The sequence below is a fragment of the Ostrea edulis genome, chromosome 3 (genome assembly GCF_947568905.1).
Source record: "Ostrea edulis chromosome 3, xbOstEdul1.1, whole genome shotgun sequence".
Taxonomy (NCBI): domain Eukaryota; kingdom Metazoa; phylum Mollusca; class Bivalvia; order Ostreida; family Ostreidae; genus Ostrea; species Ostrea edulis.
In genome coordinates this window covers 41270572-41298349 of record NC_079166.1, presented here as the reverse complement: position 1 = coordinate 41298349, position 27778 = coordinate 41270572, and the positions used below count along the sequence as shown (strand labels likewise).

At 35.6% G+C, this 27778-nt stretch overlaps 1 protein-coding gene across 1 annotated transcript; it reads left to right on the top strand.

Annotated features, from left to right (window-relative positions):
• Window positions 1-1044: 1044 nt before the first annotated feature.
• LOC125674847 (autophagy protein 5-like) lies at window positions 1045-27778 on the top strand. Its single transcript, XM_048912159.2, has 8 exons — window positions 1045-1189; window positions 1393-1501; window positions 1718-1845; window positions 2302-2380; window positions 4198-4360; window positions 14812-14903; window positions 23910-24018; window positions 26662-27778. Exons 2-8 carry the CDS (start codon window positions 1394-1396, stop codon window positions 26787-26789), a joined length of 807 nt encoding a protein of 268 aa, XP_048768116.2. The 5' UTR covers window positions 1045-1189; window position 1393; the 3' UTR covers window positions 26790-27778.

Here is a 27778-nt window from a genome sequence, read left to right as displayed (position 1 = left end):
TGGTTATAAACGTGAAATTATTGCATCTTTGGAAGCGCAAACTGATAAGTATAGCTTTGACCAAATCTATCTATCTATCTATCTATGTATCTATCTATCTATCTATCTATCCATCCATCCATCCATCCATCCATCATTCCATCCATATCCATCCATCCATCGATCCACCTACCTCTCTAGTTACCTCAGTACCCACCTACCTACCTATCTGAAAGTGTCGGATCCACATAGATACAAGTCTCTCTCTCTCTCTCTCTCTCTCTCTCTCTCTCTCTCTCTCTCTCTCTCAAACACTCCCATACACAAAGTCTGACTCAAAAATGAGAACCCAACGTGAAAACCTGGCTTTAGAATTGGACTTTTTAAAAATACGAAGGAGTTTTTAAAAGCTTTGGGGGTGATCATTCTCCTGAAAAAAGTCTGTATATACACATTCCAATTGGAGCTCCTCCAGGGCAGGTTTGTGTGTAGTAGCTCAACTTAATGAGCAGTAAACTCTCTCTACATATAAAATATACGTTTGCTTTCAACAAAAGTGGTGGTGGTGGTGGTGGTGGTGGTGGTGGTGGGGGGGGTGCGTATATACACGTGTGTGGTTACCAAGAAAATAATGATTTTTAAGTATGTGAATAAGCGAGACGTGTGTGGTTACCAAGAAAATAATGATTTTTAAGTATGTGAATAAGCGAGGGAAATGGAAGGTGAACTTCTTGAAATTTTAGTTTTATACAAAAATACACATGTACAAAATACTGGCAAAACAACGGAAAGAATGAATGTGTTTTCATATTGTGTTCTACACCGGAAAAGAATGTAGGTAATTTCAGGTGATTCAAGTAAAAATACAAATAATGATAAAAAAAACAACAACAAAAAAACAGTCAAAAACCCCACACAAAATAATTAAGTTCCGATTGAAATAAATTTAATGAAGTATCAAAATTGGGTACATTTTTTGATTCCATCTGTACACACTCGGACCTCCTCGCGTAGCTTGAACACTTCGTGCGAAGCGTAATGGAATCACCCGAGGATTGCCGATTGATTTTCACAAACGTCGAGATGATCCAGACTAGTTAGAGCGTTGAGTTGAGTCGATTGACATTGTTCTGCAAGAAAAGAGCATTATCAGCTGGAAGAAGGGGAAATGTAGCAGTATGTGATTTCATTCTGCTGTGTTCAGTCAAATGTAACTTTTATTTTTATTGCATCAATTTTTCTTTACTTAATGCAAGTTTACTGTTAATCGTTAATCGGATATTTGCACTGATGAACTTAAAGAAGTTGAACAGTTAAACAACTTACAGAAATAAGGATAAATCATACACCATTTAATGCGTTATTCTTGAAGTGGTTGACATTGTAGTATTATAATGTTATTCAACATTGTAGAATGGGCGAGAACCGCGAGATACAGAAGGGCGTGTGGGAGGGGCGGATCCCCGTGGCCTTCCACCTGTCGGAGGATGACACAGAGAATGAACACCCAGATCCTGTTTATGTAAGTTATACTACTGGGTTTATTCAGGTTTTGCAATCCACATATGAAAACCAGAAAATAAATTTTTACATTGATCGATGGGATAGAAAATATGAAATGTAATGTATGAAAACTTTTATCTTTCTCGTACAGGTTACACAAACATACTTTTCTTTTCAGCCATAAATCAGAATAGTACACAAGGCACAGTGCATGCTTTTTTCTTCTCTTCAACAGTTGATGTTGCCCAGGATAAGTTACTTCCCCTTGCACACAGAGAAGATAAACAAACACTTTATAAAGTTTGTCAATGATGAGCAGGCTGAAGAAATGTGGCTGGAGTATGACAACCAACCTTTGAAATGGTTATAAATTGAATTTAATGTGTTTGTAAAATGTTCAATAATGAAATGAGCCATTCCTAGCAAAAAAGACTTATTTTATCCAACACTGCTTTTTATAAAACACTTCATAATGAAAATATGTGACGTCATTTTTTGCATACTTGTAAAGAAAAAGGTCATGATTACCAATAACGAGTTGGTGTCATCTTTGATTGACTGTAATATTTTAACGACAATCAACATTGCTCTAATATTTTGAGGGATATTCGGTTCCCTATAATTCACGCTTTAGCACTTGTATACTTAAGGACCCTTTTTGCTAGGAACAGCTCAAATGATAATTGAAAATAATTGACTGTTTGAAAGGAAAACATTAGCTCATGATAGTGAATATTGTGATTTGTGCTGCAGGCTTTATTAGTATAAATTCATAAATATGGAAGATGACCTCTTTGACACTTACATCTCTTGTTGTAGGCACTACCCAGTAGGATTGCTGTTTGACCTTTATTGTTCGGAAAATTCTCTCCCATGGAATATTACAGTTCATTTTAAGGTAAAACACATGAAAGTCAGAAAACTGCTTTGAATGTATATAATGTTCTTGTTCCAGTCATATGAAAATCTGAGGTTTCATTGTAATTTCTTTATTTGCTAGCAAACATTTACAGTTTAACGAACATTTTGTCTTTGTTAATGTTTGTAAAGGAAAAAAGTGAAATAACTTTAGGGCCAATTGTGACATAACACATTACATGATGATATCCAAGCATTGAATGATTATTTTTTCACATCTATTGTGGTAATTATATAACACAAAATATTGTGCTAACAAATTGAATGTGTGTGTTGGTATATATAGTTAGAAGTGTTTCATTTAGGGATTCGGTAAAGATTCCAATTTCCCCGAGAGCAAGCCATTTCCCGAAGTGAAGCCCAGAGAAATCTGCTTGCTTTAGGGGAACTGGAATCTTGCTGACTCCCGCAATGGTATACTTTAATCATTCTATTATACAGATACAAACATTAAAAGCAGAACGAAAGAGATAGATACAATGTATGTACTTTAACTCTTCAATATCTAGAGTTTGAAGATTTTTGAAGATTTATTTTGGGGTAGGCTTAAACAATGCCATTTCCCGTATTTTCTCAATCTGTCAGAGATGAGCGATTTCAAAGTCAATCTCTATCTCTAAAGGGTAGCGAAATATGCATTGCATGCAAGCAGCCATCGTCAGATACCCACAGCTGATCAAGCAGCATAATCTACACATTTCTATCATGACAAACTTCACCTTCGATATAATACTTGATAAATAGGGCCTAGGCTAGGCCCCGTAGAACTAAGATTAAAGATGGCTAGATGCTTCGTCGTTGTTGCTAAGTGAATCATTGTGCGGTTCAGTTGACTTGTATTTTTCCAAGGTTATATACATTTTGATAAACAAAGGTTAGTATCTTTGTCTCTTGCATTAAATTATAAAGAATGACTTTAATTCTGGGGCAAATTGTACGAGTATAACCTGGTTTGGGTCAGTTTATGGTTTTTTATAATCCGCGAAGTGTAAACTGACCCAAACCAGGTTATACTCGTATAACTTGCCCCAGAATTAATTATTTATTAAAACTTAATTATTAATTAATTAATTATTAAAACTTCTCTAATAATTCCAACATATTGAAGGAAGTCAAGTTCTTATTTTACCTACCATTTTACCTACCGATATATAGTTTATTTTGTACAATAGCAAAAAACAACAACAATGGCAAGTGGTCTAGTTTAAAAATAAAATTATAACAACATTCAATTGTACTTTAATATGATGTAGGAATGTTCATGCATCATGCAATTTCCATTGCGTAATGAATTTTCATGACTCCATTTAATAGATTTGAGAATGAAAAGAAGCTACTAATCTTCTGAATAGGTATGTATCAGTTCATCGAACTGACAAGCCGATTTTTGCAGAGAATCAGTCGTTTGAGGTGATCTATAGTGTAAAAATCAGAAGAGGTAATATTTTGGGTTTTGCACAATAGATGTCAAAAACATAATTATTCAATGCTTATATTTACTGTTTTAAAGAAATAAATGCCTCAATTTTTTTAAAATTCACATTCTGTGTACACGTATGTAAAACTGGGAGTACTCAGTCTGCATGATACTGGTTTTATTTATTCGTTATGTACCTGTAATCACAATTGCTAGCTCTCTATAATAGTTACTTTTTGTAGTAATCACAATCTGATTAAAATCAGATCTTTGATCTGCTCCATTATTGTTATGTTGCTACAGAAAGCTACGTTGTAATAATGGAGCGGATCAAAGATCTGATTTGAATCAGATTGTAATAATCACTATATACGTTCCAGGATTTCCCAGAGGAAGAACTTCTGCACTGTATAAGTAAGGATGCCATAGAGTCCCACTTCATGTCCACTGTTAAGGAGGCTGACTCCCTAAAACACAGAGGACAGGTTATAAATAGCATGCAGAAGAGAGATCACAAACAGCTGTGGACAGGATTACTACATGGTGTGTATGATAGAAATAAACAAATTGTGCGTATATAATGAAATGGACTCGGCAAACTAAAGTGATTTACTAGATCATCAGGGCTTTCAAAAGTAGCTGGTAGCCGGCGGATTTCCGCCGCCTATAGTAACATTAGGTGCCGGCTACTTTAGTGACAAAAATGTATGTGCAATGAAAAAAACTTTTATAAAACTTTAAACATCTTCCAAACTTTAGTAGACTCAGAAATCGCGGCCGTATCAACCAGGATGTAAAAACATTTTTACTTGCGCTAAATTTAGTTCAGGTAAATACCGGCACCTGATTGGTCGTCTGTTGGTGTAGAAAATGATACGTCAATTGCAATAGTCGGAAAGCCTCGGATTTACCCAAGTCGTGACAACACAGACGAGAAGTTCCGAAAGATAACAACAAGTCCTGAACGTAAAAATCAATGATGTTGACGGAATGAAGAGAACAAATACCCTGTTCAGTTTCGGCTTTAAAAAGGCCAGAAGTGAAAGTGATACGAGTATAATATCAATCAACAATTTTAAAGCGAAAACAGAATTTAATCAGGAAAGATTTCAGACTTGCTATTCTTTTTAATTTGTAAATGCCCATGTGGTATTAAATAAAAACGAAAGTAGAATTTTTCAGCACAAATTCGCTATGCTACCAACAAATCTGTAGCTGTTAACTTGAATTTGTGGAAAAATAAAATTATAGGTCATTTAAATGTTACTTATTAATTTGTAATAAAGATTGTTTGGGTTTTATTTAAAAAAATATTGGGGTGAGCAAAACATGCAGTTTAGTTCATTTCAACAATACTTTCTGCATGTAGAAACTTTCTTACAAAACAATTCAGTCTTATAAACTTTCAGTACAAATGTAGAAATAAAAGTGAAAGTTTCTGTTCAAGCAAAGACACTTAAAAATTAATTGATACAGCATTGCAAAAAATAATTACATGTAGTTATCTTGATGCACTTTATTTTTCATTTTGCATCAAAATTAGTACTTTGCAATGTTGAATTTTTTAAGTCTTTGCATGAACAGAAAATTTCACACATGAAACAATAAATTCATGGCAAAAGTAAAAATTTCAGGCAAAAAAATGACAATTTCAAAGCTGCATTTAAGTGCTAGGAAACCGCCAGAATGCAGGATTTTGCGTCATTTACCCCGGACTCCTGGCCGTAAGGGCGCCGAGCATGGATCGCCTTCTACTTTTTCATTTCAGCCTCCTACTTTTAAATTTGTTGAAAGCCCTGGATCATGTAATTATACCCCTGGGCCCGCAACAAAGTTGGGGGGAGGGAGGTATACAGGAATCTCAGTTTGTCCGCCCGTCTGTAGATGCAATGGTTTCCGGGCTCTAAAAGCGTTATCCTTTCCACATACAGTCACCATATCATACATATGGACTACCCATGGAACAAAGATGTTCCCTGTTGATTTTAAGATCAAAGGTCAAGCGCACTGTCTGGACATCAAAGTGGCAGTATGGTTTTGGGGCTCTAAACATCCTTTCCACCTACAGTCACCATATCATACACATGGACTATCCATGGGACAAAGATTTTCCCTATTGAATTTGGGATCAAAAGGTCAAAGGTCAAGCACACTGAACAATGAAGTAGCAATATGGTTTCTGGGCTATGAAGCGTTATCCTTTCCACCTACAGTCACCATATCATACATATGGACTACCCATGGGACGAAGATGTTTCCTATCGAATTTGGGGTCCAAAGGTCAAGTGCACTCCTTGAGAAGAAACTTCCCAAGGTTTTCTTGTACCCTTTCTTCTTTATACTCAGGAAAGAGGTATTTATACCTATTAACAACACCCTTTGGGAGATTGGGGTAAGCGGGGGGTATTCTTAGTGAGCATTGCTCACAGTACATCTTGTTATGATAGATAGGTTTATGCCATGGATTTGTGTTCGGACTATATCTTCCATTTTCTTCTACAAAGGCATACCATATTTTTACACTCAGGAAAGAGGTAATTTATACCTATTAACAACACCCTTTGGGAGATTGGGGTAAGCGGGGGGTATTCTTAGTGAGCATTGCTCACAGTACATCTTTTTATGTTCCCCAAACAAAGTTTGGGAACATATTGTTTTTACTCTGTTTCTTATTATTATTAAGGTCTTCCGTCTCCTGCGGAAGACCTTACTATTATTGTTCGCGTTCTTCTTCTTCATTATTATTATTATTTTTATTAAGGTCTTCCGTCTCCTGCGGAAGACCTTACTATTATTGTTCGCGTTCTTCTTCTTCATTAAGGTTTTCCGTCTCCTGCGGAAGACCTTACTATTATTGTTCGCGTTCTTCTTCTTCATTATTATTATTATTTTTATTATTATTATTATTATTATTATTTTCCTTGGTAGTACACGCGTTTTTCTCAGCCATTTCTCGATCGATTTTAACGAAATTTTCAGGAAAGATGTCTTTTGGTGACGAGACTTTGCTTGCAAAATTTCGTGCTTGACGTCACTTCCGGTCAGGAGTTATCTCTCTTTTAGTGACTTTTTGAAGGGCCTTGTTGTCCACACATCTCCTCCGTTAGTTTTGAAGCTAGAGTCTTGAAATTTCTACACAAGATAGAGTAAACATTTTAGAAGATTTGTGGGGGATTCGATTTTACCGGAGGCGATTTGCCTAAACGCTCGCCTGGACCTGAAAAAATGGATGCCAAAATTGTTCGCCGATTTCGGCGATTTTTGACCTTTGATCTCCAATATCTTTTTTCTTGCAAATATTTTGTTAAGACATGTAGAACAAAAGTTGTGCACATTTACGAGATCTTTTCGAAAATATCAAGATTTAGGGGCTAGCCCCTTAAATTAGGGATCTAGAAGGGCTCAAAGTCTAGATCAAATATCTCAAAAATCGTTAATATTTTGGTATAAGTCAAAGAACAAAAAATGTTCATCTCAACAATCCAAATCTATTCATATAAAAATTTAGGTCATATGTTACGTAATAAGGGATTTTAAGGGCCAAAACCATAAATTTTTTACCCCTTGTATCTCGAAAACGACAAATATTTTGAAAAGCAATAAAGAACAAAAGTTGTTCAGAATGATGATCTGAACAATATGCATATTTCGTTTTTACCCTATGTGGCGCCGTTAGGGAGCTACAGTTTGGCCCCTAGAAATTACTTCTAGAAATAACTCGAGAACGGTAAAGAATTTCTAAATACTTGTTGAACAAAAAATGTTTGAAATGTCATGACCTTTCTTACGATATCAAGCAAAAGGGGCTGACCCTTTCAATTAGGGGCCCAGAAGGGTCCAAAGGTTTATGAGAATATCTCAGAAACTATTAATATTTTGTAATAAGTCATTGAAGCGGAAATATTCATCTAAACGAGCTTGTTCTTATCAAATCAAAAAGTAGGTCATATGTTACGTAATAAGGGATTTTAAGGGCCAAAATCATAAATAATTGACGCCTCATATCTTGAAAACGACAAATATTTTGAAAAGCATTATTGAACAAAAGTTGTTCAGAATGATAATCTAAACAATATGTACATTTTTGTTTTTTCCCTATGTGGCCCCGTTAGGGAGCTACAGTTTGGCCCCTAAATATTTCTTGTAGAGATAACTCGAGAACGGTAAAGAATTTCTAAATACTTGTTGAGCAAAAAATGTTTAAAATGACAAGGCCTTTCTTACGATATCAAGCAAAACGGGCTGGCCCTTTAAATTAGGGGTTCAGAAGGGTCCAAATGTTTTTGAGAATATCTCAGAAACTATTAATATTTTATAATAAGTTGTAGAAGCGGAAATGTTCATCTCAACGAGCTTGATCTTATCAAATCAAAAAGTAGGTCATATGTTACGTAATTCGAGATTTTAAGGGCCAAAATCGTAAATATTTGACGCCTCATATCTTTAAAACGACATATTTTTTGAAAAGCATTATTGAACAAAAGTTGTTCAATGTGTCATAACCTATCGATCAATATCAAAAAATGGGTCTGTGGGCCTCATGGCTCGCCTGTAGAGTCGATTTTTGTCGATATCAGTCGATTTCAAAAACTTGTAACTGGTAAATATTTTGTAAGGACATATTGAACAAAAGTTGTTCAGTTTATCGAGATCTATCAATTGATATCAAGAAATAGGCCTATGGTCCTAATGGCTCGCCTGTAGAGTCGATTTTTTCTCAATATCGGTCGATCTCAATAACTTTTTACAGGTAAATATTTTGTAAAGACATATAGAACTAAAGTTGTTGAGTCTATAGAGGGCTAACAAATGACATCAAGAAATAGGCCCGCGGGCCTTATGGCTCGCCTGGAGAGTCGAATTTCAAACGAATTTCACCGCAACTTTGCTTCAGAAGCTTAGATATGAAAAATTGATTATATCTAAAGTGTCTTAAAGTCGGAAACTAAATTGGGACTCATTTGTCTTTTTTTTTTTTTTTTTTTAACTCCGAGTGCATCAACAAATCGGACGGAAGACCTACTCGTTGCTCTCAACGAGATCGTGTCTAGTTATTATTATTATTATTTTCCTTGGTAGTACACGCGTTTTTCTCAGCCATTTCTCGATCGATTTTCACGAAATTTTCAGGAAAGATGTCTTTTTGTGACGAGACTTTGCTTGCAAAATTTCGTGCTTGACGTCACTTCCGGTCAGGAGTTATCTCTCTTTTAGTGACTTTTTGAAGGGCCTTGTTGTCCACACATCTCCGCCGTTAGTTTTGAAGCTAGAGTCTTGAAATTTCTACACAAGATAGAGTAAACATTTTAGAAGATTTGTGGGGGATTCGATTTTACCGGAGGCGATTTGCCTAAACGCTCGCCTGGACCTGATAAAATGGATGCCAAAATTGTTCGCCGATTTCGGCGATTTTTGACCTTTGATCTCCAATATCTTTTTTCTTGCAAATATTTTGTTAAGACATGTAGAACAAAAGTTGTGCACATTTACGAGATCTTTTCGAAAATATCAGGATTTAGGGGCTAGCCCCTTAAATTAGGGATCTAGAAGGGCTCAAAGTCTAGATCAAATATCTCAAAAATCGTTAATATTTTGGTATAAGTCAAACAACAAAAAATGTTCATCTCAACAATCCAAATCTATTCATATAAAAATTTAGGTCATATGTTACGTAATAAGGGATTTTAAGGGCCAAACCCATAATTTTTTTACCCCTTGTATCTCGAAAACGACAAATATATTGAAAAGCAATAAAGAACAAAAGTTGTTCAGAATGATGATCTGAACAATATACATATTTCGTTTTTACCCTATGTGGCCCCGTTAGGGAGCTACAGTTTGGCCCCTAAAAATTACTTCTAGAAATAACTCGAGAACGGTAAAGAATTTCTAAATACTTGTTGAACAAAAAATGTTTGAAATGTCATGACCTTTCTTACGATATCAAGCAAAAGGGGCTGACCCTTTCAATTAGGGGCCCAGAAGGGTCCAAAGGTTTATGAGAATATCTCAGAAACTATTAATATTTTGTAATAAGTCATTGAAGCGGAAATGTTCATCTAAACGAGCTTGTTCTTATCAAATCAAAAAGTAGGTCATATGTTACGTAATAAGGGATTTTAAGGGCCAAAATCATAAATAATTGACGCCTCATATATTGAAAACGACAAATATTTTGAAAAGCATTATTGAACAAAAGTTGTTCAGAATGATAATCTAAACAATATGTACATTTTGTTTTTTCCCTATGTGGCCCCGTTAGGGAGCTACAGTTTGGCCCCTAAATATTTCTTGTAGAGATAACTCGAGAACGGTAAAGAATTTCTAAATACTTGTTGAGCAAAAAATGTTTAAAATGACAAGGCCTTTCTTACGATATCAAGCAAAACGGGCTGGCCCTTTAAATTAGGGGTTCAGAAGGGTCCAAATGTTTTTGAGAATATCTCAGAAACTATTAATATTTTATAATAAGTTGTAGAAGCGGAAATGTTCATCTCAACGAGCTTGATCTTATCAAATCAAAAAGTAGGTCATATGTTACGTAATTCGAGATTTTAAGGGCCAAAATCGTAAATATTTGACACCTCATATCTTTAAAACGACATATTTTTTGAAAAGCATTATTGAACAAAAGTTGTTCAATGTGTCATAACCTATCGATCAATATCAAAAAATGGGTCTGTGGGCCTCATGGCTCGCCTGTAGAGTCGATTTTTGTCGATATCAGTCGATTTCAAAAACTTGTAACTGGTAAATATTTTGTAAGGACATATTGAACAAAAGTTGTTCAGTTTATTGAGATCTATCGATTGATATCAAGAAATAGGCCTATGGTCCTAATGGCTTGCCTGTAGAGTTGATTTTTTGTCGATATCGGTCGATCTCAATAACTTTTTACAGGTAAATATTTTGTAAAGACATATAGAACTAAAGTTGTTGAGTCTATAGAGGGCTAACAAATGACATCAAGAAATAGGCCCGCGGGCCTTATGGCTCGCCTGGAGAGTCGAATTTCAAACGAATTTCACCGCAACTTTGCTTCAGAAGCTTATGATATGAAAAATTGATTATATCTAAAGTGTCTTAAAGTCGGAAACTAAATTGGGACTCATTTGTCTTTTTTTTTTTTTATAACTCCGAGTGCATCAACAAATCGGACGGAAGACCTACTCGTTGCTCGCAACGAGATCGTGTCTAGTTATTATTATTATTATTATTCTTTTTGTCCGGTACTTTTTTGTCCGGTAGTGTTCTCAGAAACTACAAAAGGGATCGATATGAAACTTTCCAGGATGATAGTATAGCGTTTGTAGATGTGCATGGTGATAGTCATTTTGTTTGCACGTGCATACGCGCGCGCACGTGCATTGCAATTTTGGTACAAAAAATGGAAAATCAGAATATTGAAGGAAGCGATATAAAACCTAAATAGGATGATAGTATATCATTTGTACATATGAAAAATAATAGTTATTTTGCCAGCACGCGCACGCATGCGTGTGCATGCGCATTACAAAATTTGTACGCTAACTTTGGAATCAGTCTAACTTTTTTGTTGTTCATTGAAAGGGCTTGAAATTCATACCATAGGTAGATATTGAGACCCTTAACTGATTTACATGGTCAAAATTACCAATTTGCACGCGCATGCACGTGTGCTTCATTTTGATTGGATAATACTAAAACGTTTGTAACTATCTTATTTATGAAGCGAATGAGATGATATTCACAGCATATGTAGACAATATGTGTATCTATATGTTGGTGTAACAAAAAATGCCAACGCACACGCGCATGCGCGTGCAACGTTTTTCAAATGTTCAATTTTTAAAGGACAATAACGTTTTTGTTTTTCATCAAATTCTATTGATATTAGGGGTTTAAATGTGTCTTGGTACTCCTTACATATTGCTGTGGTTAGAATTACTGCTCAGCACGTGCATGCACGTGTGCTGAATTCTGATTGGACGATTTTAAAATCGCTATAACTTCCTTATATTTGGTGGAAAGGTTATGAAATTCATACTGTGGGTATATGATACAAATGCCTGTTGAACGACATCAACAAAAATTCGGAATCATACACGCGTGCGCGTGTATGCACGTGCAACGCTTTCTTTCAATTCTTGGTACTGAAATGACCATATTGAACGTACTACATGTAATTAAAGGCTAAAATAAAATGATTTTTTCCTATAGATTCACAAGGACATCACTTTTTAATTGGGGGAGGTTTGGGGAACATATGTAACGGTCCCCGTTACAATTAGAACTAGTTTTATTTGCTATTGATTTTATCTAGTACTTGTGTTGCTATTATGTATCTGCATGTGACTGTGTATTTCTGAGTACTGATATATAGTATACTCTTTGTCTCATGGTGTCAGTTAATGATCCGAGCCAAGGTATCAAAAAATTATAGTTACATGTAATTAAAATTATGGTCTTGATTATTTTCATATCAAATTCATAGCTGTATTAAAGGGACTGACTCACGATTTTCCCCAAAATTTTGTTTTTCACTTTTAATGACCAGAGTCTACTGTCTAATGTGTTCAAATAATTTCACATAAAAATTAAGGTTATGCATTATCACAGAAGCTCATTTTAGAGAGTTCATTATTTGTTTTGTAAACAATGATTGCGGTATGTTATTGTTTACGAAATTTTTAGAAGAAATGGATATCGATCTAAGTTTATTATATCTTTCACATTTCAAGCATTCTTCGGGTAAAATGTGTCATCTAAAAGTTAAAATTTGTGATTATACAAAATTAAGATGCTTTATACTACAAAATTTATATTTTACTGGTTTGTTTACATAAAAAGACTCGAGTCTTTGTTTTCATAACACAGATTTAGGGCTAAAATATTGCTTTTATTCTTGCATTCAGTAGGTCAAAATATTGTCTGACAACATTAGATGAGTTATATTTTTAATGTTTCACATAAAAAATTAAAAAATATTTTGTTCAAAAATCGTGAACCAGTCCCTTTAATGTTAAGTACATGTATTATGTTTTTTAAAGGGACTGGTTCACGATTTTTGAAATCATAGATTTTATACAGTATCAGCAAACAAAATTTTGGGGAAAATTGTTGATTGATTTATTTCATTTAACATCAAACCCAATGATTTGTTATGAAATAAAAGTACACCATGCAGAATTAATTTACAGTGTTAGCAATCAAGGTAGTAATGTTAGCAACCCAAAGTTTTATTCTCGTTTGGTGAGTGTTAAATTTAAAACCTGCAGACTTTTGTCGGTTTTGGCAGTATGTCATGAATATATTTTATAGTATATGTTGTGCCTCTGTTTTATTAGCTTGACACCTGAACCGAAGGTTCAAGTGAGCTTTTCTGATCAAAATTTGTCCGTTGTCTGTCGTTGTTGTAAACTTTTCACAATTTTATCTTCTTCTTCAGAACTACTGGGCCAATTTCAACCAAACTTGGCCAAAAGCATCCTTGGGTGAAGGGCTTTCAAGTTCGTTCAAATGAAGGGCCATGTCCATTTCAAAGGGGAGATAATCACAAAAATGCAAAAATAGGGTGGGGTCATTTAAAAATCTTCTCAAGAACCACTGGGCCAGAAGAGCTGAAATTTATCTGAAAGCTTCCTGACATAGTGCAGATTCAAGTTTGTTCAAATCATGTTCCCCGAGGGTAGGATGGGGCCACAAGGGGGGATCATAGTTTTACATACAAATATATAGGGAAAAACTTTAAAAATCTTCTCCTCAAGAACCACTAAGCCAGAAAAGCTGAGATTTACATGAAAGCTTCCTGACATAATGCAGATTCAAGTTTGTTCAAATCATGGCCCCCGGGGGTTGGATGGGTCCACAATAGGGGATCAAAGTTTTACATACAAATATATAGTTAAAATCTTTAAAAATCTTCTTCTCAAGAAACACTGAGCCAGAAAAGCTGATTTTTACATGAAAACTTTCTGACATAGTGCAGATTCAAGTTTGTTCAAATCATGGCCCCCGGGGGTAGGATGGGGCCACAAGGGGGGATCAAAGTTTTACATACAAATATATAGGGAAAAACTTTAAAAATCTTCTTCTCAAGAACCACTAAGCCAGAAAAGCTGAAATTTACTTGAAAGCTTCCTGACATAATGCAGATTCAAGTTTTTCAAATCATGAGCCCCGGGGGTTGGATAGGGCCACAATAGGGGATCAAAGTTTTACATACAAATATATAGGAAAAATCTTCTTCTCAATAACCACTGAGTCAGAAAAGCTGATATTTACAAGAAAACTTTCTGACATAGTGCAGATTCAAGTTTGTTCAAATCATGGCCCCCGGGGGGGTAGGATGGGGCCACAAGTGGGGGAGGGGGGGTCAAAGTTTTACATACAAATATAAAGGAAAAATCTTTAAAAATCTTCATCTCAAGAACCATTGGGCCAAAGAAGTTGACTTTTACATGAAAGCTTTCTGATGTAGTGTAGATTCAAGTTTGCAAAAATTGTGTCTTCCAGGGGTAGTTGGGGCCATAATAGGGACTAAGGTTTTACATGCAAATATATATGGAAAGTCTTCAAATATGGGCCATGGTGACTCAGGTGAGCGATGTGGCCCATGGGCCTCTTGTATATGATCTTGCGACAGTGTTACATTGATAAATGCATTTATCCATGTCAGACAAGCTGTGTTTCACTTTTTGCATTATTATGTAGTGATCACTTATGCAAGGAACATGGAAATATTCGTATTAAGTTTCCTTGTGTTTGTACATGTGTGATTTTCAATTTTTCCTGGCCGTACTGGTATCTAACTCTTATCCCTGTCAATTTGTGTGTAAAAAAAGTCAGTGGCTGAAGTTAGGAACTCATTATAAATATCAGGAAATGTAAAATTATGAATCGATACTGAGGTGATGATAGCCGTGTCTTGTTTTCCTATGGAAGTTGTAGAGTTTATTTTTATCTTTGTCTAAAGTGAATTTTCTTTTTATGTGTGGTTTTACTTCACATTTCAGATAAATTTGATCAGTTTTGGTCTGTGAACCGGAAGCTTATGGAGTCCAATGGAGAAGAGACATTTAAATACATTCCCTACAGATTATATATGGTAAACACTAAAGTTTTACATGTAGTGTATATTAGAACATACAGATAGCATGCATGTAATATTTCACATTTGGTCTTCTGTCCTCACACCCTGAAGTTGAATTAATCACATTTTTAGCTCACGTGGGCTGAAAACTCCCATCTGTAAACTTTTAACATTTTTTGCTTTTTCTCCAGAACTATTAGGCTAATTTCAGCCAAACTTGCCACAAAATATGTATGGTTAAAGAGGATTCAAGTTTATTCAAATGAAGTGTCACACCCTTTTTAAAGTGGAGATAATGAAGAATTAGTAAAAATTAAAAAATCTTCATAAGAACTACTGCGTAAATTTCAATCACACTTTTGGCACAAATCAACCTTGTGTAGAGGGGGTTCAAATTTTGTTCAAAGGGCACTATATAAATGTTTTAATGACAATTGTTCCAAAGATGCTTCATACCAAATTTGAAAAAAATTGGAATAGTAGTTATCAAGAAGTTAAAGGGGCATGGACATGGTTGAGCTGAAAATTTATTTTTCTATTTTTAATGTTTAAAATGCTTAACTAAGGTATTTCTAATGGTCAGCAAAAATTTGAATGTCAGTTGTCGAGATACATGGGAGATACAGAGCTAACAATTCTTTGTAATGTAAACAAGGCTCATGCCCTGTTTTTGTTTACATATAAGCTATATATACCAGTAAAATTTCGTTTAAAGCAGATTTTTCAATTTACAAGTTAATTTCTAGTGTTTAGTACATCTCATTTTGTTTTAAACATGCTATTTTCTATCAAGCAATCTGTATGTAAACAAAAACATGGCGTGAGCCTTGTTTACAAAACAAAAAATTGTGAGTGCTGAATCTCACTTGTAACTCAAAAACTGATATTCAAATGTTGGTTGACCATAAGATATACTTTAGTTAAGCATAGTAAACAATAAAAATGGAAAAATAAAAGTTTTCATTTCAACCGTATCCATGCCCCTTTAACTTCTTCTTGATAACTACAATTCCAATTCTTTTCAAATTTGGTATGAAGCATCTTTGGAACAAGGGGGACATAAATTGTAAATTTCAGGACTCCTGCACCCCTAGGGCCGGGGCAAAAACTGCTCAAAATTGACCAATTTTCGAAAATCTTCCTTTCTAGAACTGCACATGTTTAAGAAAAACTAAATGCGTAGTGACGTAGAGCAGGAAGACCTCTACCAAAATTGTAGATTTCATGATCCCCGGGGTAGGGGTTCTGACCCCAGGGTGGGGCCAAGATTACTAGATAGTGTTGATGTGTAAAATATTTAAATAGTGCTATTGATAATCAATTGAAACTAAATGGATATTTAGAAGGAGTAGGTAGTCCTTTACCAAAATTGTAAATTTGATGATCCTAGGGGTAAGGGTTTAGTTTCAGGGTAGTGTAAAAATTATGATAATGAATTGTAGGACTTGTTTAAGTTTGCTGATACTGTATACAATCTAAATGCATACTTAGGAATAACAGAAAAGGTTATACAAAAAATTGTGAATTTTACAACACAGGGTTTTGACTCCAAGATGGGTTCAGAGTAGTCATATCTTTTAATGTTAAAGACCGAGAAAATAAGCACCGCCTTGAAATTTACCTGGTTTGTGAACCCTTGTTAATCAGGTGAAATTAAGCTTCAGATTGGATGCTAGAAATTGATGGACATTTAGTTACTAGTCTTTGTGTATACCTTATCTACCTTGTCTGCCGATCGAGGCATCCGTGCAATCGTTTAATGCTTACAGCGTAAAGGCAAGCTCGAGAGGGAAACGATTTTGGCTTTTTCATGTAGAGATAGTCACACAAAAATAGTGGTAAATTTTGCATACAATTACATAAATTTTAATAGAATATAGTAGGTTATACTTAGGAATGGGTACGATTGATAATAATTATTATGGATTGTTAGAATATAATTTACACGGACATCGATTTTATGTAACTGTCAACTGATCGGAAGAGAAATTAGCTGCTATAAGGGCTCTTTCTTGCGTGTAATGGTTGGAATTGGGATCAAGAGGAAGAACAAATTCTTTGTTTGGACGACTTATTAAACAAACTGTTGGAAAATCTTAATGTCCTGACTGTGCATTATGGACGCATCACACAGACAACTTTGGTAGCTAGAGAATTCTGGTGTGCGGTCCAGAAAAACTAATTCAAACAGAATAAAACTTTCTAAATAGTTTTGGAATATGTTGAGTCATCGTGGGGCGTGGGAGGATGATCGGTAAATCAGGCATACATAGGTAGAAAATCTGCACAGTACACAGGAACTCCCGTCGGAAACTGTATGTTTGGCAGTCATACATTGTCGGATACTGGGTATCCGACGAAGGATACAACAAAACTTAGAAAAAAGAATAATCTGCCTAATTTATCAATGGCTAACATTCTCATATACAAAATAAATTTATCGAGCTTTAATTTTTACATGTTTGATTCATTAGATTTAATTATCAACGTTTCGATTAACCTGCACAAAAAACCATGAATTGAATTTTTCAATCTTACAAAAACGTACAGGTAATGCAGGTAACACAGATAAAATCCCGTGTATTTGGAACAGTATACACAAGCTAGCAGGGTACCCTTGGGCTGGGGGTTTCACACCTGCCTAAAATTAGCTCCGCCCCACATTTATTTAACTTACCTGAGGAAAACTGACCGGTTGAAAAACTCGGCCTTTAATACAATTATTATGTAAAGCCTTTCATCAGTGTATGTACTTTTGATGGCATTGAAGTTTTAAGAACACATCTTATTTTATACTGTTGCTGAACACTAGTATTTATCTTAGATATTCAGAACAGAATTTTTTTTTAGATTTCATAGCCCTTAGGATTAGTGATACTTTTTCACTAGTACTCAGGTGCCCTACAAGGCCTGTGGGCCTCTTGTTAACCCTTGAGACTTTTGATACTATTAAGTAGTACTCAGGTGATCAATGATGCCTGTGGGCCTCTTAATAATTTTAGTCACTCTTCAGACCTTCACATTTTTATTGAAATTTCAAAGAAGAGGGGCATATTGGTTTGTACCTGTCGGTCGGTCGGTAGACCACATGTTGTCTGCTCAATATCTTGAGAACCATTCACTTGATGATAATGATATTTCATATATGGGTTGGTTATGCGTAAAAGAAGACCCCTATTGTTTTTCAGGTCAAAAGGTCAAGGGTCAATTTACTCTGGACATAGGAATATACTGTCCACTCAATATCTTGTGAACCCTGTTCTTGACAGACATCAAACTTGGTACACTGGTACATTTCAGGAAAAAATGACCCCTATTGATTTTGAGGTCACATGGTCAAAGGTCAAACTGGACATAAGAATATACTGTCCGTTCAATATCTTGAGAACCTTTTGCTTGACAGACATCAAACTTGGTACACTGGTACATATTCAGGAGAAGATAACCCCTATTGATTTTGAGGTCTTATGGTCAAAGGTCAAACTGGAAATAGGAATATACTGTCCGTTCAATATCTTGAGAACCCTTTGCCTGACAGACATCAAACTTGGTACACTGGTACATATCAGGAGAAGATGACCCCTATTGATTTTGTGGTCAAAGGTCAAACTGGACAGGAATATACTGTCCGTTCAATATCTTGTGAACCCTTTGCTTGACAGACATCAAACTTGATACACTGCAGGGATAGACATTAACTTTTCTTCTTACTTGCCCTTCGGGCAAGTAAACTAGAAGTTTTACTTGTCCGAATGAAAAACTAAGTTGTCCGAAATATTTTAGGCTCTAATATCCTGTCAACCAGTAACTCTAATTATCTCTCTCTCTGTCAATTGGTGATACAGTACAATCTACTAGAATGGGCCTTCGCTATAATCTGACGATTTGGTAAAGAAAACAGTAAGATATGGAGTTGGACTTTATGTTCTAATATTTGATATTCATCAAGTTTAACACAATTATTATAATAATCACATTTCCTACTTAAATAATCACTTGCCCCATTGGGCAAGTGTGTATTGAGTTTCACTTGTCCGAACTGGGTTTTCACTTGCCTCGGGCAATTGGACAACCGTTAATGTTGATCCCTGCACTGGTACACCTTCAGGAGAAGATGACCCCTATTGATTTTGAGGTCACATGGTTAAAAGTCAAGGGTCAAACTGGACATAGTAATATACTGTCCACTCAACCTTAGTACACTGGTATATCTTCAGAAGAAGATGACCCTCATTAATTTTGAGGTCACATGGTCAAAGGTCAGTGGTTGAACTGGACATTGTAATATATTGTCTCCTATATTTTAAGAATTATTTGTTTGATTGACACCAAACTTGGTAAACTGTTACAGCATAAGGAGTAGACGACCCCTGTTGATTTTTAGGTAACATGGTCAATCCACTCTTGACATGGGAAGATATTGTCTGTTCAATATTTATGTCCCCTTCAAAGAAGAGGGGCATATTGGTTTGCACCTGTCGGTCGGTAGACCACATGTTGTCCGCTCAATATCTTGAGAACCATTCACTTGATCATATTGATATTTCATATGTGGGTTGGTTATGAAAAGAAGAGGACCCTAATGTTTTTAAGGTCCAAAAGGTTAAAGGTAAAGGGTCAATCTACTCTGGACATAGGAATATACTGTCCACTCAATATCTTGAGAACCCTTTGCTTGACAGACATCAGACTTGGTACACTGGTACATCTTAAGGAGTAGATGACCCCTATTGATTTTGAGGTCACATGGTCAAAGGTCAAGGGTCAAATTGGACATAGGAATATATTAACTACTCAATGTCTCAAGAATCCTTTGCTTGACAGACATCAAACTTGGAACACTGGTATATCTTTAGAAGAAGATGACCCCTATTGATTTTGAGGTCACATGGTCAAAGGTCAAGGGTCAAACTGGACATAGGAATATACTGTCCGCTCAATATCTTGAGAACCCTTTGCTTGACAGACATCAAACTTTTTACACTGGTATATCTTCAGGAGAAGATGACTACTAATGGTTTTGAGGTCACATGGTCAAAGTTCAAGGGTCAAACTGGACATAGGAATATACTGTTCGTTCAACATCTTGAGAAGCCTTTGCTTGACAGACATCAAACTTGTTACACTGGTACATCTTCAGGAGAAGACGACCCCTATTGATTTTCAGATCACATGGTCAAAGGTCAAGGGTCAAACTGGACAATGGAATATACTGTCTGCTCAATATCTGAGAACCCTTTGCTTGACAGACATTAAACTTGGTACATCATCAGAAGATGACATCTCTTGTTTGCATTGATGATACTACTATCAATTAAATGATGTGTGTGTATAACCCTTTTCAATTTTGCACCATTGGGGGCATATGTGTTTTACAAACATCTCGTTTTAAATTACAATGAAATATCTCTCGCTTCAAATTTCAAAGAGTTATTTCTAGGATATTGAGATGCTTTACATATAGAATATCAACAGAGAGAATTAACACAGTAGACAGGATTATTTTTTTTAGCTCACCTGAACTGAAGGTTCAAGTGAGCTTTTCTGATCACATTTTGTCTGTCGTCCGTCTGTAAACTTTTCACATTTTCGACTTCTTCTCCAGAACCACTGGGCCAATTTCAACCAAACTTGGCCAAAAGCATCCTTGGTTGAAGGGCTTTCAAGTTTGTTCAAATGAAGGGCCATGTCCTTTCAAAGGGGAGATAATCACAAAAATAGGGTGGGGTCATTTAAAAATCTTCTCAAGAACCACTGGACCAGAAGAGCTGAAATTTACATGAAAGCTTCCTGACATATTGCAGATTCAAGTTTGTTCAAATCATGGCCCCCGGGGGTAGGATGGGGCCACAAGGGGGGATCAAAGTTTTACATACAAATATATAATACCACTGAGTCAGAAAAGCTGATATTTACAAGAAAACTTTCTGACATAGTGCAGATTCAAGTTTATTCAAATCATGGCCCCCTGGGGGTAGGATGGGGCCACAAGTGGGGGAGGGGGTCAAAGTTTTACATACAAATATATAATACCACTGAGTCAGAAAGGCTGATATTTACAAGAAAACTTTCTGACATAGTGCAGATTTAAGTTTGTTCAAATCATGACCCCCTGGGGGTGGGTGGGTGGGGTGGTATCAAAGTTTTACCTACAAATATAGGGAAAATCTTTAAAAATCTTCTTCTCAAGAACCATTGGGCCAAAGAAGTTGACATTTACCGTATTTTGCCGAATATAATACGCAGTGGTGTTTAATACGCACCCCCCACTTTGAGCCTAAAAGTTGGTGAAAAAACGCACTTCGGGTGTATAATACGCAACAAAAATTTTGACCAAGCGGTAATCTTTATTTTATACTTGGTGTTAATTTTCACTTAATATTTTTGCAGAAATAATGAATTCTAAACAACGCACAATAATTTGCAAACTTTTTGAGATGAGGTCTACATCGCGGTAATCTTCAATGAGAATCTTCAGGGAAATATCAACCCGGACAAGCCTGTTCATTTCAGCAAAGCACGAGATTTTGTAGCATTAAAGTCTTAACTGACTCGATATTTCCTTTGTTGAAACTTAAAATCAATCAAATAGCCGATGTTATAAAAATAAAATTAAACAATTAAACTATCGCTTATTTTACTGTAATCAACACACCATGGTAGGTACAAAGATGCAAATTATCAACTCCTTGTTAACTACGATGACTATTAAAATGTGTGAAAAAAAATTTTGTTAGGTATTTCTTTACCCGGAGGGGGTATCTAACAAAAGCAGTGTACACAACAATGGCTTCGTAAAACACACGCTTTTACGCAAGAATAGTTATTTCAAAGATTCAAATAAGTATTTCATTAAAAATTAGGCCTATTCATAAAACTTACAGTAAATAAACTTTTAGCAAGTGACAAAATTATTTTCCAACAATTTTAGCACGTGTCAAGGCATTATTGTGTACACATGCTTTCAATAATGGCGGCATGCGATGTAATGAATAGTCAGATCAAATGCAATTTGATTGGCTGTTTGTTTCATGATAATTGAAGTATTTAGATATTGTAAGTATATATATCACATTTTCTGCAATTTTACGTTTCTGTAGTAATTTTCTTGAGGTCGAATTTTCTACTTAATAAATAGGTGAACGTGAAAAGGCGTACAGTATCCGAAGCCTTGGTCTTTGAGTGAAATATTACACTACTTAATCGCCGAGTTTCATCTGGAAAAAAAGGTCAAAAACCTATTGTGGTATATAATACGCACCCCTTTCTGGCACAAAAATATTCTCTAAAAAAAGTGCGTATTATATTCGGCAAAATACGGTACATGAAAGCTTTCTGACGTAGTGCAGATTCAAGTTTGCAAAAATTGTGGCCTCCAGAGGTAGTTAGGGCCATAATAGGGACTAAGGTTTTACATGCAAATATATATGGAAAGTCTTCAGATATGGGCCAAGCTGACTCAGGTGAGCGATGTGGCCCATGGGCCTATTGTTTACCTCACCTGAGCCAAAGGCTCAAATGAGTTTTTCTGGTCAAAATTTGTCCGTTGTCTGTCATTGGCACATTTTCATCTTCTTCTCCAGAACCACTGGGCCAATTTCAATGAAACTTGGCAAAATGCATCCTTGGGTGAAGGGCTTTCAAATTTATTCAATTGAAGGGCCATGCCCCCTTCAGAGTGGAGATAATAACAAAAATGCAAAAATGGGTGGGTTCATTTAAAAATCCTCTTCTCAAAAACCACTAGGCCAGAGAAGCTGAAATTTACATGATAGCTTCCTGACATAGTGCAAATTCAAGTTTGTTAAAATCATGATCCCTGGGGGTTGGATGGGGCCACAATAGGGGATCAAAATTTTACATACAAATATATAGGGGAAATTTGAAAAACTCTTCTTCTCAATAAAACACTGGGCCAGAAAAGGTGATATTTACATGAAAGCTTCCTGACGTTAGTGCAGATTCAGGTTTGTTAAAATCATGGTTGGTGGGTGGGGGGTGGGGTGGGGGGTAGGATGGGTCAGAATAGGGGATCAAAGTTTTACATAAAAATATATAGGGAAAATCTTCTTCTCAAGAACCACTGGGTCAGGAAAGTAGAAACTATTATGAAAGTATCCTGACATTGTGCATATTCAAGTTTGTTAAAATCATGGCCCCCGGAGATAGGATGGGGCCACAGTAGAGGATCAAAGTTTTACATATAAATATAAAGAAAAAAATCTTTAAAAATCTTCTCAAGAACCATTGAGCAAAAGAAGTCTACATTTACATGAAAGCTTCCTGACATAGTGCAGATTTAAGTTTGTAAAAATCTTGGCCCCCAGGGGTAAGTTTAGACCACAATAGGGACCAAAGTTTTACATGCCAATAATATGGAAAATCTTTAATCTTTAGATATGGGCAAAGGTGACTCAGGTGAGCGATGTGTCCCATGGGCCTCTTGTTGAGAAAATTAGAGATTGATGAACTTAGTCTGTTTCGAGGAAATATATTTGATAAAGGACATGGTTTGTCCTTTTAACTCATCTCACAGTTATGAAACTAGGGTCTTTGTAAATAACTTGAAGATTTGCATAGTGCAAGAATTTGGATTCTCAATGATTTTAATTTTATTTGATGTTGAGAATATTAACAGGTTGTTGAACTTGGTCAATTTTAGGGAATTATTTTCCACACAGAGCTCTTGGTTTGTTTATCTACCTTCTGTCCTTTTATCTTTCATAAGTTACAACCTTTTATTCACATGATGCAAAGAAGGTATGTCACAGCCTGAAAATGACTGACAGACACTACCTGAAGCCAAGTTTCTACAAATCATGGTGTAAGAAAAACACCCTATATTAGCTTCTCACGGGCGTATTGTGTACCGTTTGCGGTACTCTTGTTTCTCTCATTTCTCTTACCGCCCACCATCTGCATACAAGGAAAATAAATATTTAAAATAAAGTAAGCACAGAGACCTTGTTGAATGTTCTTTGTAAGGATCTACATCTGAGGCCTTTTATTGCATATTTCCAGTTAGACAGACATTATGTCACCAACTTGTTCCGCCCTATGACAGATGAGGGACGTCCACAAGTTCTTAGACAACTTCTAATGTCAGCAGTTCCACAGCTCTTCAATGAAGGTTAGATTTATTACATGCAAAATTCTCTACAAAGCTAACAGATGTATGGGAAAAGCCTTAATATATGTACGTTTTACTGTATATCAGGTAATGTTTGTATTTGAAATATTGGCACATTATGTTTAGGCACATTTTCATTTTATGAAATTATATTTCATATGAATAGAAATTGTGGTGCTTTTGGTTTTGGTGAATTTTTGTCGCCTGCCAAAAAGGCAACATGTCCAACACATCCAAATCATCTGATACATGGTATATCAGGTAATTATCCCTGCAAAATTCATTGTGAGGGGGGATATAGTAAGGGGCCTGTTCATTGTGAGGGGGGATATAGTAAGGGGCCTGTTCATTGTGAGGGGGGATATAGTAAGGGGCCTGTTCATTGTGAGGGGGGATATAGTAAGGGGCTTGTTCATTGTGAGGGGGGATATAGTAAGGGGCCTGTTCATTGTGAGGGGGGATATAGTAAGGGGCCTGTTCATTGTGAGGGGGATGTAGTAAGGGGCCTATTCATTGTGAGAGGGGATATAGTAAGGGACCTGTTCATTGTGAGGGGGGATATAGTAAGGGGCCTGTTCGTAAGTGGTTGTCTCAGTGTGAATGTAACACCGAGCCTGTAGACACTCCACATTTTTTACCCATTGACTTCATACTTCACTTAAAGCTGTATTATCAAGAAAGGAAGAGTACCCCATTGATTTTTTAGGTCAAAGGGCCAAAATCACTATGGGAGAAGTGTTCATAAGCTGTTTTACATCCTGCACCCCTCTTAGATCCACTATAACTTTTAGGAAAATAATTGGATCCTCCTGTCCCGACAACATGCACATCTACAAATGGCAATGAAGCATTGCTCAAACTTTCAAGTCTATCCGATAAGCCATATAGGAAGAGAAGCATTCACAAGCTTTTGTGACAAACCAACTGACAGAAAGTGCAAAAACAATATGTCTCCCCCTGGAAGAGGGGAGACAGTAATTACAAATTTGATAAGGTATGCATAACAGGTAAACAGATTTCTTTGAAAAACAGTTGGATATAGGTTCAGAGTGAAAGAGCTCCCATCCAAAATTCTTTGCAGCCTAAACCTCTTTGGTAAATCTTGTTATATATAATCCACTGGTTTGGTTTGGTGTCAATGAATTGAAATTAAATATTGCGATCTTATGCATGAGGCAAAAATCTGAGGAATTCTTCATTTCCTTGTAAAATGATATGGAGTTCCTCCTCATCTCCTGCTCAATATAATTCAACAACTCCCTCACTGTTGCTATTATGTTGACAGTCTTCATCTCGGTATATGATGAACAGTACGTCATGATGGAGTTGTATAATGTAATCCGGGTCTACTGGGAACAGTCATTGAAAGGATTCAATTACTTTGTACAGTATGTCATTGCATTCATTATTCATTTTAGGGGTGTTATTGTATTGTTGTGCAGAACTAAACAGAAAATTGTTTGTATAAAATGGAAAACAAAAAGTAGCAACAAAATGTTTTGCAAGTATTTGAAAAAGCTTACAAACATAAACTCATACCATAATTCATAATCCAATTTTTACTTTTGTATGTAGTTAGTAATTTTATTATTATTGAAGTACTTTATTATTCAAAACGAATTACTAATATTTATGCCCCCCTTCAAAGAAGAGGGGCATATTGGTTTGCACCTGTCGGTTGGTCGGTCAGTCGGTAGACCACATGTTGTCCGCTCAATATCTTGAGAACCATTCACTTGATCGTAATGATATTTCATATGTGGGTTGGTTATGAGAAGAATAGGACCCCTATTGTTTTTCAGGTCAAAAGGTCAATCTACTCTGGACATAGGAATATACTGTCCACTCAATATCTTGAGAACCCTTTGCTTGACAGACATCAAACTTGGTACACTGATACATCTTTAAAAGGAGTAGATGACCGGATTGATTTTGAGGTCACAGTCAAAGGTCAAACTGTACATAGGAATATATTGATCCCTCATTGTCTTGAGAATCCTTTGCTTGACAGACATCAAACTTGGTACACTGGTATATCTTTAGAAAAAGATGACCCCTATTGATTTTGAGGTCACATAGTCAAAGGTCAAACTGGACATAGGAATATACTGTCCGAGCAATATCTTGAGAACCCTTTGCTTGACAGACATTAAACTTGGTACACTGGTACATCATCAGGAGAAGATGACCCCATTTAAATTTGAGGTCACATGGTCAAAGGTCAAGCTCGACATAGGAATATACTGTCCGCTCAATATCTTGAGAACCCTTTGCTTGACAGACATCAAACTTAGTGCACTGGTACATCATCAGGAGAAGATGACACCTAATGATTTTGAGGTCATGTAGTCAAAGGTCAAGGGTCAAACTGGACATAAGAATATACTGTCCACTCAATATCTTAAGAAGCCTTTGCTTGACAGACATCAAACTTGGTACACTGTAACATCTTCAGTTGATGACCCCTATTGATGTTTATGTCAAATGATAAACCCACTCTTGACATAGGAAGATATTGTCTGCTCAGTATTTTGAATTGATGATACTACTATCAATTAAATTATGTGTGTGTATAACCCTTTTCAATTTTGCACCATGGGGGGCATATGTGTTTTACAAACATCTCTTGTTTATTTTGTACAGATGAGGAATTTCAGAAGCATGTCCGAATCCATGGCACGGAGCCTTCATTGGATACACCCATTTTCTGGCTCTCTGAAAACTTCAGCTTTCCTGACAATTTCCTGCATCTGTGTATAAGTGAAACCTGACTAGATGGAACAGATTTTGCCAATCATATCAGCATTTCATTAGCTCATGATTAGTTTTTGACTACATGAATTCAGATGACTGGTTTTATGAGTTTATATACATGTATACACCAGATTATCGACATGTACAATGCATGTGTGCAATACATTTTATTGTTCTGAGACTGTTAAGGAGTGGCAATAATTGCTAAACTTTGTGATATTTTAATGATTATATACATACATCATGTATTTTAATCATGTGTTGATGCATATTGTGATTCAAAGCTACAATATCATGGTCTTGCAGTGTCATTAAATGTCATTAAATGTATATAAGGTTAAAGAAATGATAATTAATACTTTATAGTATTTAAATATATTGTTAGGAATTTAATACTACTGAAAAAAAAGGATGAAAATAAAATGACCAATTCATTTGTTAGATATAAAAATATGTAATCCAAGATTGATTTGTAGATTAATAGTTCAGAAGAATGAATTACTCTACATGAATGCTATTTTAATGTCATGTATATGGGCAAGAATTCACTTATGGTCCAAAAAGTGCGACAGTGGTGGAAAGAATTATGAATTAAATACTTCGGTAAAACAAAGAGTGTCATTTTATAGTCTATCCCTGGTGGTATTTGGAAATATGTAGCAATAGTTAAAAACAAAGTTCGAAAATCATAAAATCGGCATTATCTACAAATTTTGCAGTATGTAACCTTGACAAAAAATTATAGTATATATAAAAAAAAAGAATAAACTATTGTCCAAGTACGATTAGACATTTTGTCTTAGACCACCAATTACTCTAGTGAAGCACCATTATATACACAGTGAATGGATTTAGTTTCCTCTCAATTTCAATACGAAAATGAATGACAATATTTTTTAATTGTCAATGTTACATACTGTACGAATTCTTTACACTAAAAGCAGTTATCTAATGTAATTTTATAAGGTTTTTCTGTTTTCATACAAATAAATGTTTTTATCAATTA

Bases quoted from the DNA above. Each gene is read 5' to 3' on its own strand.
- LOC125674847 (XM_048912159.2), top strand. From the start codon at position 1,394: ATGGGCGAGAACCGCGAGATACAGAAGGGCGTGTGGGAGGGGCGGATC. The intron at 14,904-23,909 runs GTAAACACTAAA...GCATATTTCCAG, and splicing joins TTCCCTACAGATTATATATG to TTAGACAGACATTATGTCAC. The intron at 24,019-26,661 runs GTTAGATTTATT...TATTTTGTACAG, and splicing joins TCCACAGCTCTTCAATGAAG to ATGAGGAATTTCAGAAGCAT.